The sequence below is a fragment of the Harpegnathos saltator genome, unplaced genomic scaffold (assembly GCF_003227715.2).
Source record: "Harpegnathos saltator strain DR-91 unplaced genomic scaffold, Hsal_v8.6 scaffold65, whole genome shotgun sequence".
Lineage (NCBI taxonomy): Eukaryota > Metazoa > Arthropoda > Insecta > Hymenoptera > Formicidae > Harpegnathos > Harpegnathos saltator.
The window spans coordinates 598,824-615,543 of record NW_020230482.1 but is presented as its reverse complement, the minus strand read 5'-3'; the positions used below and the strand labels follow the sequence as shown (position 1 = coordinate 615,543).

General features: G+C 46.3%; 1 protein-coding gene across 1 annotated transcript; it reads right to left on the bottom strand.

The window, feature by feature from the left end:
* Positions 1 to 200: 200 nt before the first annotated feature.
* On the bottom strand, positions 201 to 1,501 carry LOC112589897 (uncharacterized). Its single transcript, XM_025304783.1, has 4 exons — positions 1,398 to 1,501; positions 798 to 963; positions 578 to 716; positions 201 to 431 (listed from the first exon to the last, which is right to left on the bottom strand). Exons 1-4 carry the CDS (start codon positions 1,484 to 1,486, stop codon positions 322 to 324), a joined length of 504 nt encoding a protein of 167 aa, XP_025160568.1. The 5' UTR covers positions 1,487 to 1,501; the 3' UTR covers positions 201 to 321.
* Between the last annotated feature and the right edge of the window lie 15,219 nt (positions 1,502 to 16,720).

Below are 16,720 nucleotides of genomic sequence, written 5' to 3'. Positions count from 1 at the left end.
TTTCTTATAGATATGGCGAAACAATTATTCCTTGATTTTTAATTCTTGAAGTACGTGGTGTACTCGTCTGGAAAACTGTATCAAATACAACGTTGATGAAAAAATATAACTAAACGAAAAAAATTTCATAAACATTATTCTTTTATTAGGAAAAAAAAGTAACTACATATCTTGAGTAGAAATACTAAATTTTTATTCTATTATTCAATCTATAGTAACTAGTAACAAAACTATTAAAAATCACTGGCCAATTTATTATTAATATAAAATTTTTGTAATAGTCCGCTATCACTTAACAGTGTTTCTACAAAATGATTTGTTTTATCTATTGCAATTGATAAATATACCTTGTTCAATGTTGTCACATATTTCCATGGAATCAAGATTTTCTGCTTCTTTGATTCTGCATGTTTCAGGATCATCTATATAATCTATATAATTGTCATTAAAAGAATCATTATATTTTATAAGAAATTATTAATAAGATTATTCATAACTCCACATCACTAAACAGTTACAATAAGATGATCACTAAATAATATATTTTTTATAATAAGATAATTATGTTTTAACATACTTTTTTCTGCATTGTGATGTATTTTTTGTATTTTTACAGGATCAAGATTCTGTTGCTCTTTCATTAAATTATAATTATGTTCGTCCAATATTTTTTTTCGTTTCACAGGAGACTCGTCATTTTTCATATTCATATTATTCTATAATACATATTTTGTTAATACATATTGTCTTACAAAATATAAAATACTTGAAACTGATAATTCTATGTCTATACATACAAATGGGACAGCACCAGATCTAATTCTAATACAATTAAGTGATGTTTTGCCCATATCACTTTCTTCAAAATGTAATGAGCAAATAAATGCATTTTCTGGAACATTACTGTCATTTAAGTCCATTCTATCAAGCCACTTTTTACGTACTTGTGGTTTCTTTGGAATTCTGTAATTATCAAATTACTTTAAAAAATGTCAACAATAATATAAAATATAATTTTACTTTGAATAATCAATAGTATTAAAACATACCTGTGAAATGTAATTAGTCTGCCATGCGAGTATTCCCATCTCAATTGTGTTTTATGAAATTTTTTTCGTGTTACGTGTCTTCTGCTCTTGCAGTCTTTTGTATAACAATCAGGCATATTGCGTGAATTATTATGTGAATTTATTATTGCAAAGCACTTTATTACAGATATAAACAACTTTATTGCAAGCACTTTTATTACAAAATATGTGCAACACACACAACCTCAAAATTCTTTGGTTATAATCACGCCGTATGACGTGAAAATAGATTTGAGTTACATATATCGTATCTTATATATATGTTATTTTTGAACCACCAAGATGGCCGCTATGGATATTTCCTCTTACCTCTCAGGCTTCACTCCCCTCGCCCTCAAAAATACTTTATGCTCCCTCCAGATATTCTTACCTCCATGGTATAAGCACACGACATGCATGCACGTGCCACCCTTGTATAGATTCCCACAATAAACTACACGTAGAAAGTACAAACACAACAGTGGTATCAGAAGTGAGATTTCCCGGATCTTTCCACGAGTGCACTATTACGACGAGAACATTGACCTGGCATAGAAAATGGCACAGGCAAACATCTCCCCGGACCTGCTACAGGCTCTGTCCGCCATGATGGCGAGTGCCTTACAGGCGTCGGTCGCAAACATGGGAGCCGACACAAACGGAACTTCCCCAACTACATACCCGTCGTACCATCGTTTTCGATGACGGAATTCCGATCGACGGAAGGGACATCCGTCAAAGACTATTTCAAGCGCTTTCAATGGGCTCTTGAATTGAGTAAAATTCCAGAGAATTAACTCGCCAATTATGCCCAAGTGCACATAGGATCAGAGCTCAACAACGCATTAAAATTTCTCGTCAGCCTACGACTGCCAGTGGACGTCTCCTACGAGGAACTTCGCACAACATTGATTACACACTTTGACCGAGCAAAGAATAAGTATGCGGAAAGTATCAGATTTTGTCTTATCAAGCAGCAGAGAGAGAGGAATCTATTGCCAGCTTCGCACTACGTCTACGACAAGGAGCAACGCATTGTGAGTATAGAGAATTTCTTAACAGAATGCTGATAGAACAGTTGCTGCATGGCTTAGGATCTCGTGAGATGTGTGACGAGATCGTCGCAAAAAAGCTGTCCGCATTCGTTGAAGCCTACGAGATCGCGAATATGCTGGAAGCAACTCATAAGACGACGAACGTCGTGAAGAATGCCGAGCTCCCGACACAGAAGAATACGCATAAACTCGGATTTACACCGCCTAAAGTGAAAAAGGACAAGAAGCTGCGTCAACGTTCATCGTCACGATTTGAAATTTCAAGAAGGCCAAGCGTCACCGAGACAATGGAGAGGGAAGGAGTCGAGCGCTGAAAGTACGTGCAGTGGCTGTAGAGGGCAGTACGCTAGAAGTCAATGCTGTTTTCGTGATGTATTATGTAACACATGTGGAAAGAAAGGATACATCGCGAGAGTATGTAGATTGAAAGAACTGCGTACAGAAGCACGAGTAGTGGCGTCGTTACAACTGACCGAACATATCGACACGATCCGCATTAAAGAAAGAGTTAGTTCGGTAAACTCTCTTCAAAAATATATGATAAACGTCTCCGTGGATGGAAAAGTTATACAAATGGAAGTCGACTCAAGTGCTCCATGCGGCATTATTAGCATAAACACATTGCGTACGTTTAAGCCTAATTATATGCTAGAGAAGACAAACAGACAATTTGTAATACGGGACATCGCATTCCATGCATCGGACGCATTGAGGTTAGAGTAACGATTGGTCAAACAACGCAAAGGTTGAATCTTTTCATTGTTAAAGGTCGTTTCGATTCTTTATTTGAACGCGAGTAGATTTCAAAGTTTGCACACGAGTTAGATTTCAAGCAACTTTTTTCATTGTCAAACACCATACATGCGATAAATTCTTCGACCTAACCTCACAACGAGTCAAGAAGCTCAACTCAAACAACTCCTGTCAAAACACGATAGTATTTTTAGTAACATTGCAGGTACACTTAGCGGTCCACCAGTATCATTACATTTGAAACCAGAAACAGTACCAGTATTTGCGAAAGCAAGAGAAATTCCAATCGCGCTTAGAGATAAGTACGCTAGCGAAATCGATAAAAAAATTGCGTCTGGATTCTACAAACGTGTAGATTACTCAGAAAGGGCTTCCACAACTCATATCGTTATCAAAAGGAATGGTCAACTGCGAATTACAGGTAATTATAAACCGATTCTTAATCCGCAGATAATAATTGACGAGCATCCTATTCCTAAAGCAGAGCATATATTTAGTCAACTGAAAGGTGCTAAATTCTTTTGTCATCTTGACATTACGGACGTATATTCTCATCTCACTCTAGATAACGAGTTCGCACAGGCATTAACATTGAACACCCGTACTCACGAGTTAATTCGTCCAACTCGAGCAGTTTACGGTGCTGCTAGTATTCCCGCGATTTGGCAGCGAAGGGTGGAAACCGTATTACAAGGTCTTTTGAATGTTAAAAAATTTTATGATGATATACTCGTTTTTGCAAGCGATTTTGATGGTTTATTACAGGCGTTAGATGAAACTCTAGAACGACTAAAAGAACATAGTTTACGTTTAAACCGGAATAAATGTGTATTTGCTGCGCCTTTAGTTGAATTCTTAGGACTCAGAATAGACGCACTTGGTATACATAAATCGAATAAGCACATTTAAGCTATCAGAGATAGCTCCAAAGCCAACTACCCCAGAAGAATTGCAGTTATTTATTGGGGAAGCTACGTATTATGTAGTGCTTTTATCCCGAATTTATCAACAAAAGATTGCCCATTACGAAACATGTTACTCAGCAAATCATTTAGATGGACACCGGCTGCAGAAAAAGCATACGAAGCTATTAAGAAAACATTAATCTCTCCTCAAGTATTAATGCCGTACGATCCAAATCGACCTTTAGTTCTTTCTACAGATGCCAGCAAAACAGGCTTGGGAGCAGTCTTATCCCACAGATTATGCGATGATCAAGAGAGGCCAATTGCTTACGCGAGTCTCACACTAACTCCTACAGAACAGAAATACCCACAAAACGATAAAGAAGCACTCGCTATCGTCTGGGCTACCCAAAAATACTTTTATTACTTGTATACAAAACACTTCACATTGGTTATGCACCACAAGCCTTTGACACAAATACTGCATCCAAGAAAATCGTTGCCAACACTCTATATTAGTCGAATGGCTAATTACGCCGATTATTTATCGTATTTTGATTATGACATAATATTCAAGCCTACATGCGAAGGCAAACGCAGACTATTGTTCACGTATGCACTTACCTACGTCTCAATCGATACAATGAATTTCTCTCATAAAGAAGGAAGAGACAGTAGTTAGACGGATTCGACAAATTCGTTTTACATCAAATCGAGCAGTTACCAATCTGCGCAGAGAACATTGCACGAGAAACACGAAAAGATTCTCATCTTGGTAAAATAGTTCAGCAACTAGAATCAGGTCAAGACCTTACTCGACTAGGTTATAAGCCGCCAGAAACCAACTACAGACTGAGTAATGGATGCCTAGTATTCGAACACAGAATTATAATCCCGTCAATTTTCAGAGAAGCAGTCCTGAACGAATTGTACACCGCGCATCTCGGTATAGTAAAAATGAAAGGATCGTTTGTATTTTGGCCCGGCATCGACGCCGATATCGAGAGAGTGGCAAAAACGTGTATAGATTGTGCCAAGAATTCATATCAGCCACCGAAGATTCGTATTCATTATTGGGAATACCCGAAAGGCCCATGGGAACGAATACACCTAGATTATGCAGGCCCAATAGCAGGAAGAATGCTATTAATTATCGTGGACGCCTACAGTAAATGGCTTGAGGTTAAAGTTACAAATTCAACGACGACATCAGCGACGACTGCAATCCTTGAAGAAATATTCGCGGCGTATGGTGCCCCAGTCACCATTGTAAGATAATGGACCTCAATTCACAGCATCTGAATTTAAATCATTCTTACACAGAAATGGTGTGAAATACCACCAGAAAACGGCTCCATATCATCCATCGACGAACAGACAGGCTGAACGATATGTCCAAACAGTAAAAGATGCTCTGAAGAACATGGGAAACAATACCAGCATTATTGCAATATAATGTATGCTAGTTCCTACGACAATATCGAAAAGCTCCTCATGCAACAACAGGACAATCGTCGTCTCTACTCTTTTTAGGACGTGCGATTTGAACAAATTTAGATCTCGTACGACCGGAAGAAACAAACGTTAGAGTTACACAAAAGCAGCAAGCATCAGTTAACGCAATATTCCACGAATTCCAGCCAAAGCAGCAAGTCTATTTTCTATCTGGAGACCCTCGCACAGATAAGTGGTTACCTGGCATCGTAGTCACCTGCCTAAGAGACTTGCACTACGAGTAATAGAGTAATAGAGTAATAGAGTATTTAGGCAAGAAGATCAAATGACATGTTGACCAGATGAAGAATCGTTTTAGTCGTGAGAACAGTTCACAACACAGTGATTTGTCGAAGCACAAGAAACGAATTGAAAGACTTCGTCGAATACATTTTTACGATAACCATAATGATCCACATGAGAGTAACACCATCGACATCGTCAGAGAATATTTCGGAGAACGATTCCCAATAATTTTTCTCAATACCATCAAGTTTGTCAACTCCGATAGCTAGCCCACCTAAAGAATGTAGAATCAACTCGTCGTCTCCAACCATCCGCAAATCTACGCGCATCAGTCGCCCGCTTCAAAGATTTGTACCCGGATAACGACAATCGCGAAGGGGGGGGGGGAGGAAATGTAGTGTATGCGTTATGTATTTTTACCGACGGAGTAATTGTGATTCCGATTGATGACCAACAGCGGCGTATCGATGCGATTCGGAACGTGATGTACCACGCATACGCAGTTGTTGTTGCAGTGCGAGCTAGCGTATAAGCACACGACATGCACGCACGTACCACCCTTGTATAGATTCCCACAATAAACTCCACGTAGAAAGTACAAACACAACAACCATAATGTGAAAATCGTAATAGTTTTTTAGTAATAATCGCGTAAAGTTTGGCGTTTTCCACGCCTATCGCGTCCTATAGCCGCTCCGCAGCGAGCTGTGTGCGTCGAGGCAGGGCAGTAAGGCGGCACGCGCTGACCGCCGGCGATGATGTTTTGACGCTTTGACGTCGCCGGCGCGCGGCGAGACGATGATGAACGCGCCGCGTGTACGCTGCAAATCTAAGCGTGTTTTCTCTTTGCCAAAAGTGTGTGGCGCACATTTCTGGGTTGCAGGCGATAGTTAAACGTTTATTAAACACGACGACAAATGTGAATTAAACGCAATTGCGTGTGTTAAAATTATTTTTTCACATGGAAACGTTATCATTTACACACCACCTATGAGGTAGATAGCTTGGTGTGTTTTTTTTCTTACGTGGTTTCCCTAGTAGGCCTAATCCACGGTTACTAATTAATGTAATTACTGTTCGAAGTGCCTTCCTGCAGCTTATAAGCAGAGTTCAGCTCTTTGTGTTATCTGCTGTGTCGCACGGTGCGCCATATCCGGCGTGATAGTAGCGAAGGCCGCAATAATTGCTGCACATACCTCCGCTTCTGTATCATCGCGCCGTTGCTCGACTAAAGATTTGACGTGTCCTTATAGAAAATAATCGAGGACGTTCAAATCGGGCGACGTGCCGACCAAGTGATTGAGCCACCACGACCCATCCACCTGTCCAGAAAACGCCTATTTAATACTTGACGCGCTGCACGCGAAGAATGCGCTGGAGTACCGTCGTGAAAAATAATACGCTGAAAAATAATAATTTCGCGTATGCGGAGAGGAACGTCCTCTAGGAGAAGAGATATTTCGTTCTCTAAGAATTCCGCGTACCTCTGTCCGTCGAGACGTGGTGATAAAAAAAATGGGCCGATCTGAAAAGAATTACCATACTAAAATAATTATACGCGCATAAAAACATATTCCGTATTTTGAAAATTATAAGAATACATATCACTTTGTCCACAATTACTCCTGCGAACACGTTGATCGACCACCGGTACTGGAAAGCGCATTGCCGAACGACGTGAGCCGTAGCACATGAGCATGTCAAAATATTTTTCTGCCGTGAAGTTCATTGTTTTAGCTGTGATCACATATGTGATGCGCGAAACACTCCACAGAAGCTACTGCCGTTAAGAACGTTGCTTGTAGGCGATAGAATAAAACAGCTCGTATTGCTAGAGCAAAGTATTATGAGATTTAAACGCACCGTTCGGTGTGAAGGTTGCCTCATTCATCCACAAAATACGATCGGGAAACGATATATTTCGCCCACATTGTGCGAGGAGATCTGCGCGTGTTTCGCGTAGATATATTAATTAACATTTTTATACTTATCGCAAGTGATAAAAGCAAGAAACATACCTACACAGAAGTGCGCCCGCGGTGCTTCATCGCGTGGGAGTAACTGTTGCACGCATCGAAAATGATACGGCCTCAACTGATTTCAACATAAGATGCGATGTACCGAACATCGAGAAAGATTTAGCCGCCTCAATAACTCGCGCACGCTATTCCCGGGATCGTTCTCGATTTCGTGTAAAATTCTCTCTTCGTCGCGGATCGGATGCTGAATTAACGGCGCACCACCGCGGTTACAAACAGGCAGGAGACTTCCGGTTTTCCTTGCTCGTCGCACAAGAAGAACAATTGCGTTTCGCGAAGGACGTCACGCGCGATTCGTATAACGTTGCGCGTAAAGACGCGCCGCGACATGGGCACTGCGATCCGCATTCGCGTAGCACATGAGCATGTGAAAATACTCTTCTGCCGTGAAGCTCATTGTTTTAGTTGTGATCACATATGTGATGCACTCCACAGAAGTTATTGTTGTTAAGAACATTGCTTGTAGGCGATAGAGAAAAATAGTTGAACATTTTCGCGATGTACAACTGTTTTTCTCTATCGCCTACAAGCGATCAACGTGTGGGCAGGAGTAATTGCGGACAAAGTGGTATGTATTCTTATAATTTTCAACATGCGGAACATGTTTTTATGCGCATTTAATTATTTTAATATGGTAATTCTTTTCAGATCGGCCCATTTTTTTTACCACCACGTCTCGACGGACAGAGGTACGCGGAATTCTTAGAGAACAAGATATCTCTTCTCCTCGAGGACGTTCCTCTCCGCATACGCGAAATTATTATTTTTCAGCACGACGATGCTCCAGCGCATTCTTCGCGTGCAGCGCGACAAGTATTAAATAGGCGTTTTTCGGACAGGTGGATGGATTGTGGTGGCCCAATCACTTGGCTGGCACGGTCGCCCGATTTGAACGTCATCGATTATTTTCTATGAGGACACGTCAAATCTTTAGTCGAGCAACGGCGCGATGATACAGAAGCGGAGGTATGTGCAGCAATTATTGCGGCCTTCGCTACCATCACGCCGGATATGGCGCACCGTGCGACGCAGCAGATAACACAAAGAGCTGAACTCTGCTTATAAGCTGCAGGAAGGCACTTCGAACAGTAATTACATTAATTAGTAACTGTGGATTAGGCCTACTGGGGAAATCACGTAAAAAAAAACGCACCAAGCTATCTACCTCATAGGTGGTATGTAAATGATAACGTTTCTATGTGAAAAAATAATTTTAACACACGCAATTGCGTTTAATTCACATTTGTCGTCGTGTTTAATAAACGTTTAATTATCGCCTGCAACCCAGGAGTGTGCGCCACACACTTTTGGCAAAGAGAAAATACGCTTAGATTTGCAGCGTACTCGCGGCGCGTTCATCATCGTCTCGCCACGCGCCGGCGGCGTCAAAACGCCATCGCCGGCGGTCAGCGCGTGCCGCCTTACCGCCCAGCCTCGACGCACACAGCTCGCCGCGGAGCGTCTATAGGCCGCGATGGGCATGGAAAACGCCAAACTTTACGCGGTTATTACTAAAAAACTATTACAATTTTCACATTATGGTAGAGGACTTTTTTGTTCCTCTCACTTAGCTCTATGTCCCTACGGAGCCCGTGTCCCAAAGTTCTGAGACATCCTGTAGATCATCACTCTGAGTAATGCTGCAAGGTTTTAGCTGGTAGTCACTGTTTATTAAAAAGTTATTAACAAAAACGTTTGGCATATACGTAAGTTGCAAGTGCGTTTAGCACTGCGTTGTGTTAAACGCACTTGCAACTTACGTATATACCAAACTTTTTTTATTAATAACTTTTTAATAAACAATAAGCAACGGCTGTAACTTTTTGCGTAACACTCAGGAACATGTCCTTAACAATATATATCAAGGTCATAAACTTTTGAGGGGTTGACCTAATGTGCATATTTACCGAATAATTTTGTTATGTCTTTTGGCGTATTGCGAGTATTTTTCTTTAAGTGCGTGATTTTAATTGAGTAATTGTCGTCAGTCAGCATTAATGGTTTGACTCGGTTGTAGCAACTCATAATATACTACACTGACTCGATTCCACTAAATGCATAACATGATCTTCTTTCTATGAATATCCTGTTGTGGCGTTGATGTTGATGATTCGCCTGGACGTACTCATAATTTTTGCGCTTAGGATTGTCGTAACGAATCCATTTTTCATCGCCAGTCACAATTCGATACAAAAATGACTTCCGTTTTTATCTTTGAAGCAGCAATTCACAAATGGTTAAACGTTTCAGCATGTCTTTTTCTCTCAATTCATGTGGGATCCAGTTTCCTAGCTTCTGGATCATTCCCATTGCTTTTAAACGTTTACTAACGGTTAACTCATCAACGTTTAGTGTTTCCGATAACTTTTTAAGCATGTGGCATGAATTTTTTTTCGATAATGTCTCCAATTCTCCATTTTCAAACTTTCTCGGCTAACCAGGGCTCTTTGTCATTTACGTCAAAATTGTTGTCTTTGAATCGTCTAAACCAATTTCTGCAAGTTGTTTCAGATACATACTCCTCATAAGCCTCCATTAGCAAACGATGACTTTCAGCAGCAGATTTCTTGAGATGAAAGCAGAAAAGTAATGCTTCCCACAAATGCTCTTTTTTAGTACGAAACCCGACATTTTCAATGCAATAAAAAATTATGTTCTTTGTACTCCGATCTAATGTCACACACTGATTATTAAAGCCTATTGACAGTACTTTCATATACACCAACGGTCACTTTCGGTCATGTTAAAAGAGCACAGCTATTGACCTCTATTAATCAACAGCGAGAATTAATTCAAGCACTTAATAATATATTATAGGGTTGCTTCTCATATGCAGGGCTTAATAATTTGAAAGAGATCAGTGGCAAACTGGATTTGATTATTGCAATATACTAAAAAACAATTTGCGAAAATCCGCTCAAAACACAGGTTTTGGAAACAAGATTTCGCAACATGACAACGATCCAAAGCATACCTTATCCATTGTCAAAATATTTCTTCAAGAGAACAATATCAATATTCTTGAATGGCTTCCTCAAAATCTGGATCTTAATCTCATAGAGCATTTATGGGATGAGTTAGACTGAAGTGTGATAAGGTCAAAACAATATTAATATTGGGTCTGGGAAAAAGTTCGTGGCGGTTTTTTAGTAAAATTCAACTGGTTTTCTTATAGTGTGAAAATGAATTTATTTAAACCAAATATGCTCCATTACACAGCCACACAAAAAAAAAGTGTCTTGATCTGGGGACGAGACATGTGTATTCCTATGTATTTTGACGCGCTGAATCCAAATCCGCTATCAGAATTGGCCCAACGGGTCTTGGTTCAACCCTAACCTCAAAAAACACCTAAAAATCACAGAAATATGCGAGAAAATTGTGATATACTGCCTGATAGGCAAATTTCACCTAAAAACTAATGTCTGCAGAGCCTTAACCTTACAATTAACCTTTTTTTTGGTAACGCAGGGGAAATTCATCATGGATACCCCTTCCCCTTGGGGGGGAGGGGGTTATGTCGGACTCCTACCGACTAAAACCCCTGCGGGATGTCTACCTGTCGGGCCGTTGGGTGGGGAGTTAGGGGAACTGCTCCCGCATTCCCTCCCCAACTCCCTGGCCCCAGGGCTCTCCGGGAGCCCCACGACATCAACGTACCGCGCCCTGTCCCACAAAGTGAGTCCAAGGCGCGGTCCCCGGTGGGTTGCCCCACCGGTTGGCCTTTTGGTATCACCTATTAGGAAGAAGGGGACATCCACCTCCTCCTTACCCTCCTTCCTTGCTAGTCAAGGGGGGGAGGGTTTTAGGGGAGTGGGCCCGGCCCCAACTGGGACGCCGCTCCCTCTTGTCCTACCTGTCCGAACGCGCGGGGGGACCAGGGAAACCTAGTCCCCCCCGCTCGGATGGAGGCGAGCCCGAGGCGGCCGAGGAGTGTCTGTCCCGTCCTTGCGGACAGGTAGGTCCTCCTCGGCCGACGCCACCTCAGGCCCGCTGCCGATTCCCCCTTCTGGGGACCGCCGACCAGTGCGTCGCCTATTGCGGCGCACCCCCGGTCAGCGTCCCCACTCCGCGGCCTCCTTCTGCGAGATGGTCTTCCTGCAGAAGGAGGCCGCTGCGTCCCACGCTTCCTCGCTCCCGCACATGGCTATGACCGTGCGCGGGAACGAGAGTTCCCCCTTCGGCACCTCACCGTCCCCTCGAGGACCCGACGCTCCCCGTCCCATGCGGAGCATGCAGACAGAGTGTGGTGCGCCGTGTCCTCGAGGATGGGGCAGTGGTGGCATCGAGTGGTGGGCTCCTTTCTTATCCGGTGCAGATACCGACCGAAGCAGCCGTGCCCGGTCAGCATCTGCACCAGGTGGAATGTCAGACAGGCAGGGGCGGACAGCCGCGGCCGTTGTGGGACCGGACACCTTCGGGTCGGACAATTCGTCCTTCCACTTCCAAAGGGTCCGGTCCCTGGCCTGGAGTTTCAGGCCCTTCAACTCCCTGGCCGTTAGCGTCCCTTCCCCGCGGAGCTCCTTCACCCGCCAATAGAGGATGGACCTCTCCTCGGCAAGGAGCTCCACGGGAGGAACGCCGGCCAGGGTGGTCGCCGCCATGTATAACACGGTTCGATATCCCCGAATCGTCCTGATTAATACCGGCCTCTTAGGCCTGCCGAAAAGAGCGTTTTCCCCTTCGGCAGACCAAGAGGCTGGGTGCCCATATGGGCGCCCCGTATAGGGCGATCGTGAGCACGGCCGTGATATACAGGCGGCGAGCCATCCATCCTGGGCCCTCCTGGGCGCGCATGAGACTGGCAACCGCCAAGCCCGCTTTGCGCACCCTGGGGGCCAAGTTCCCAAAATGAGGCCCGAAACTCCAATGGCTGTCCAGCGTCAGGCCGAGATACTTCATAGTCGGCCCGACGCGGACGTGGACGCCATCCACAAGGACCTGAGTCTCCGGAGACGCTCTTCGACCTCTGCCGTAAAAATATACGGCTTCGGTCTTCTGGAGCGCCACCGACAGGCCCATGTCCTTTATGGTGCCCACTATCGATGACAGTGCCGCCTCCGCTCGGAGGCGGGCTTCCCCCCGGCTCTCCCCCCGGCCTCCACTAGTGTGTCATCCGCATAGCAGATGACGTGGCAGCCCGGGGGGAGCGGAGTTCTCAGCACCCGGTCGAACGCGATGTTCCACAGCAGGGGGGCCCAAGACGGACCGCTGCGGAACACCGCGTTCCATTGTGCGCCGGCCTTGGACCCCGCACTCCACTGGGAAGGTGAGGTCCCTGTCCCCGAATTAGGCCGAGAGGATACGCCGCAGATAAGCGGGCATACCGTGATGCACGAGTGTCCGCCCTATCTCCGGCCATGGCAGGGTGTTGAAGGCATTCCTTATATCTAAGGATACTGCCAGCAACACCCCGCCGTCTCTCTCCACGACCGCCTGGGTCAGGCCCCGGAGGCACTGGACTGCGTCCAGTGTTGATCTCCCGAACCTGAACCCATACTGGCGATCGTGGAGGTTCGGCCCCTCCGAGGACAGGTGCCGCACGAGGAGGTCGGCAATAATGCGTTCAAGCAACTTGCCCGCCTCGTCCAGCAGGCATATCGGCCTATAGGCCGACGCACTACCCTCCCTCGCTTTGCTCTCCTTGGGGAGGAGGACCAGTTTGGCCTTACAATTAACCTTTCTTTTTTTTTTTTGGTTACGCAGGGTAAATCCATCATGGATACCCCCGGTCCCTTGGGGGGGCCGGGGTTATGTCATACTCTTACTGACTAAAACCCCTGCGGGATGCCTACCTGTCGGATCGAGCAGGGGGGAGTCAGGGAAACTATTCCCATATTCCCTCCCCAACCCCCCGGCCCCAGGGCTCGATTGTCGAGCCCCCTGCCATCATTTACCGCGCCTTGTTCCACAAAGGCAATCCAGGGCGCGGTCCCGGTCGGTCTGGGACCGACCGGTTGGCCTTCTGGTTTCACCTATGGGGTGAGGGGGCATCCGCCCTCACCCCTTACCCCCCTCCCCTAGTCGGGAGGTGGGTTTTTTTGGGGAGTGGGCCGTCCCCAAACGGGCGCCACTTCCCCCTAACCTAACCTTTCCGTTGCAGGGAGATCCATCTTCCACCACTATGTGGAGAAAGAGCCGGATCCCCCTCGCCGACGGAGTCGGGCCCAGGGCGGCCGAGGAGGAGGGTTCGAATCCCCGCTAGTCGAGGTTCCCCCCTCCTCCTCGGCCGGTGTTTCGCCGGACCCGCTGTCTATGACCCCCCTGGATCGCCGGCCACCCCGTCGTCGCCGGCGACGACGTGTTTGCTGTGGCCGGCGCTCCCTTTCGGCGGCCTCCTTCTTGGACATTACGTCCCTGCAGAAGGAGGCCACCGCTTCCCAACCCTCGCTCCCGCACATGGCTGCGACCATGCGCGGGAGCGAGATTACCCCGTCGCGCCACCCCATTGCCCCGGCCAAGACACGGCGCTGCTCCTCCCAGGCCGTACATTCGGCCAGGGTATGGAGCGCCGTGTCCATCGACGCGGGGCAGTGGTGGCATCTGGTGGTGGGCTCCTTTCCTATTCGGTGCAGATACTTGCCAAAACACCCATGGCCAGTGAGTATCTACACCAGATGGAAGGACAGTCCGCATCCCCTCCTGCCTGCCCACTCCGGCAGGCAGAGGCGGACGGCCTCCGCTGTATCGGGCCCGTACCCCCGTGAGTCGGACAATTTGTCTGCCCACATTGTGTGGGTACGGGCCACAGCTTGAGACTTCAAGGCCCGCACGTCCCTGGCTCTTAGGCCCCCCCCTCGTGGAGCTCCTTGATCCTCCAATAGAGGATTCTGCGTTCCTCCGCAATGAGCTCCACGGGAGGGAAGTCAAACCTAATCTAACCTAACCTCACCTCGCGTAACCCAACCGAACCGATTGTACTCTACTGCCGGGCAGGCCAATTTTGACACAAAATCCATTGTCTGCGAAGCCTTAACCTACAAAAAATCTAACCTAACCTAACCTTTCTCGGTTGAAGTTGACATGACCGTCCGTATGGTCATCACATTCCTATACATTGTCGGGGTATTCGAGTTCAATTTTACGGTTTTGTAAAACTTACTTGTATCCCCAACCTCATGACCATTGAATCTTACTTTAAAAGATATCTCTGATTTCTCAAAATTGCTTATTTTGCAATTAAAATAAGGACATGTGCTCAAAATATGTATATATATGAGCATGACATTTCAAATGTTTCTCGCGTCGCAGTTTATGAACTAGGGGTCACAATTTATATTCTTTTTCATGTTCAAATGAAACCTAACTTGTCATCCATATCAAATTAATTAACAAATTGTCTTCAATCTATTTTCTTTCTACTATGCCGTGTTCTTTTTTCTTCGAAGGATCTATGCAAAGGGTTTCGCTTACGTTTCTTCCCTTTTATATTCGTTTCTCTTTTCAGCATCCAGCAAAAATTTTTGCCGGATGCTGAAAAGAGAGACGAACATGAAACATGAACATGAACATGAAAAAGAATATAAATTGTGACCCCTAGTTCATAAACTGCGACGCGAGAAACATTTGAAATGTCATGCTCATATATATACATATTTTGAGCACATGTCCTTATTTTAATTGCAAAATAAGCAATTTTGAGAAATCAGAGATATCTTTTAAAGTAAGATTCAATGGTCATGAGGTTGGGGATACAAGTAAGTTTTACAAAACCGTAAAATTGAACTCGAATACCCCGACAATGTATAGGAATGTGATGACCATACGGACGGTCATGTCAACTTCAACCGAGAAAGGTTAGGTTAGGTTAGATTTTTTGTAGGTTAAGGCTTCGCAGACAATGGATTTTGTGTCAAAATTGGCCTGCCCGGCAGTAGAGTACAATCGGTTCGGTTGGGTTACGCGAGGTGAGGTTAGGTTAGATTAGGTTTCGAGCCCTGGGGCCGGGGGAGTTGGGGAGGGAATATGGGAATAGTTCCCCTGACTCCCGCCTCCTCGGTCCAACAGGTAGGCATCCCGCAGTGATTTTAGTCAGTAAGAGTCCGACATAACCCCCGACCCCTGCGTAACCAAAAAAAGAAAAAAAAAGGTTAGATTAGGTTCACCCACGGGGGTACGGGCCCGATACAGCGGAGGCTGTCCGCCCCTGCCTGCCGGAGTGGGCAGGCAGCGGGGGATGCGGACTGTCCTTCCATCTGGTGCAGATACTCACTGGCCATGGGTGTTTTGGCAAGTATCTGCACCGAATAGGAAAGGAGCCCACCACCAGATGCCACCACTGCCCCGCGTCGATGGACACGGCGCTCCATACCCTGGCCGAATGTACGGCCTGGGAGGAGCAGCGCCGTGTCTTGGCCGGGGCAATGGGGTGGCGCGACGGGGTAAACTCGCTCCCGCGCATGGTCGCAGCCATGTGCGGGAGCGAGGGTTGGGAAGCGGTGGCCTCCTTCTGCAGGGACGTAATGTCCAAGAAGGAGGCCGCCGAAAGGGAGCGCCGGCCACAGCAAACACGTCGTCGCCGGCGACGACGGGGTGGCCGGCGATCCAGGGGGGTCATAGACAGCGGGTCCGGCGAAACACCGGCCGAGGAGGAGGGGGGAACCTCGACTAGCGGGGATTCGAACCCTCCTCCTCGGCCGCCCTGGGCCCGACTCCGTCGGCGAGGGGGATCCGGCTCTTTCTCCACATAGTGGTGGAAGATGGATCTCCCTGCAACGGAAAGGTTAGGTTAGGGGGAAGTGGCGCCCGTTTGGGGACGGCCCACTCCCCAAAAAAACCCACCTCCCGACTAGGGGAGGGGGGTAAGGGGTGAGGGCGGATGCCCCCTCACCCCATAGGTGAAACCAGAAGGCCAACCGGTCGGTCCCAGACCGACCGGGACCGCGCCTCGGATTCCCTTTGTGGAGCGGGGCGTGGTAAAGGATAGTAGGGGGCTCGACAATCGAGCCCTGGGGCCGGGGGGGTTGGGGAGGGAAATGGGAATAGTTCCCCTGACTCCCCCCTCCTCGGTCCGACAGGTAGGCATCCCGCAGGGGTTTTAGTCAGTAGGAGTCTGACATAACCCTCGGAGGCCCGGAGGCCTCCCCCAAGAGGCCGGGGGTATCCATGATGGATTTCCCCTGCGTAACAAAAAAAAGGTTAGATTAGGCTAGGTTAAGTTA

Bases quoted from the DNA above. Each gene is read 5' to 3' on its own strand.
- LOC112589897 (XM_025304783.1), bottom strand. From the start codon at position 1,486: ATGCATGTCGTGTGCTTATACCATGGAGGTAAGAATATCTGGAGGGAG. The intron at 717-797 runs GTATGTATAGAC...TATGTATTATAG, and splicing joins GATCTGGTGCTGTCCCATTT to AATAATATGAATATGAAAAA. The intron at 432-577 runs GTATGTTAAAAC...ACAATTATATAG, and splicing joins ACATCACAATGCAGAAAAAA to ATTATATAGATGATCCTGAA.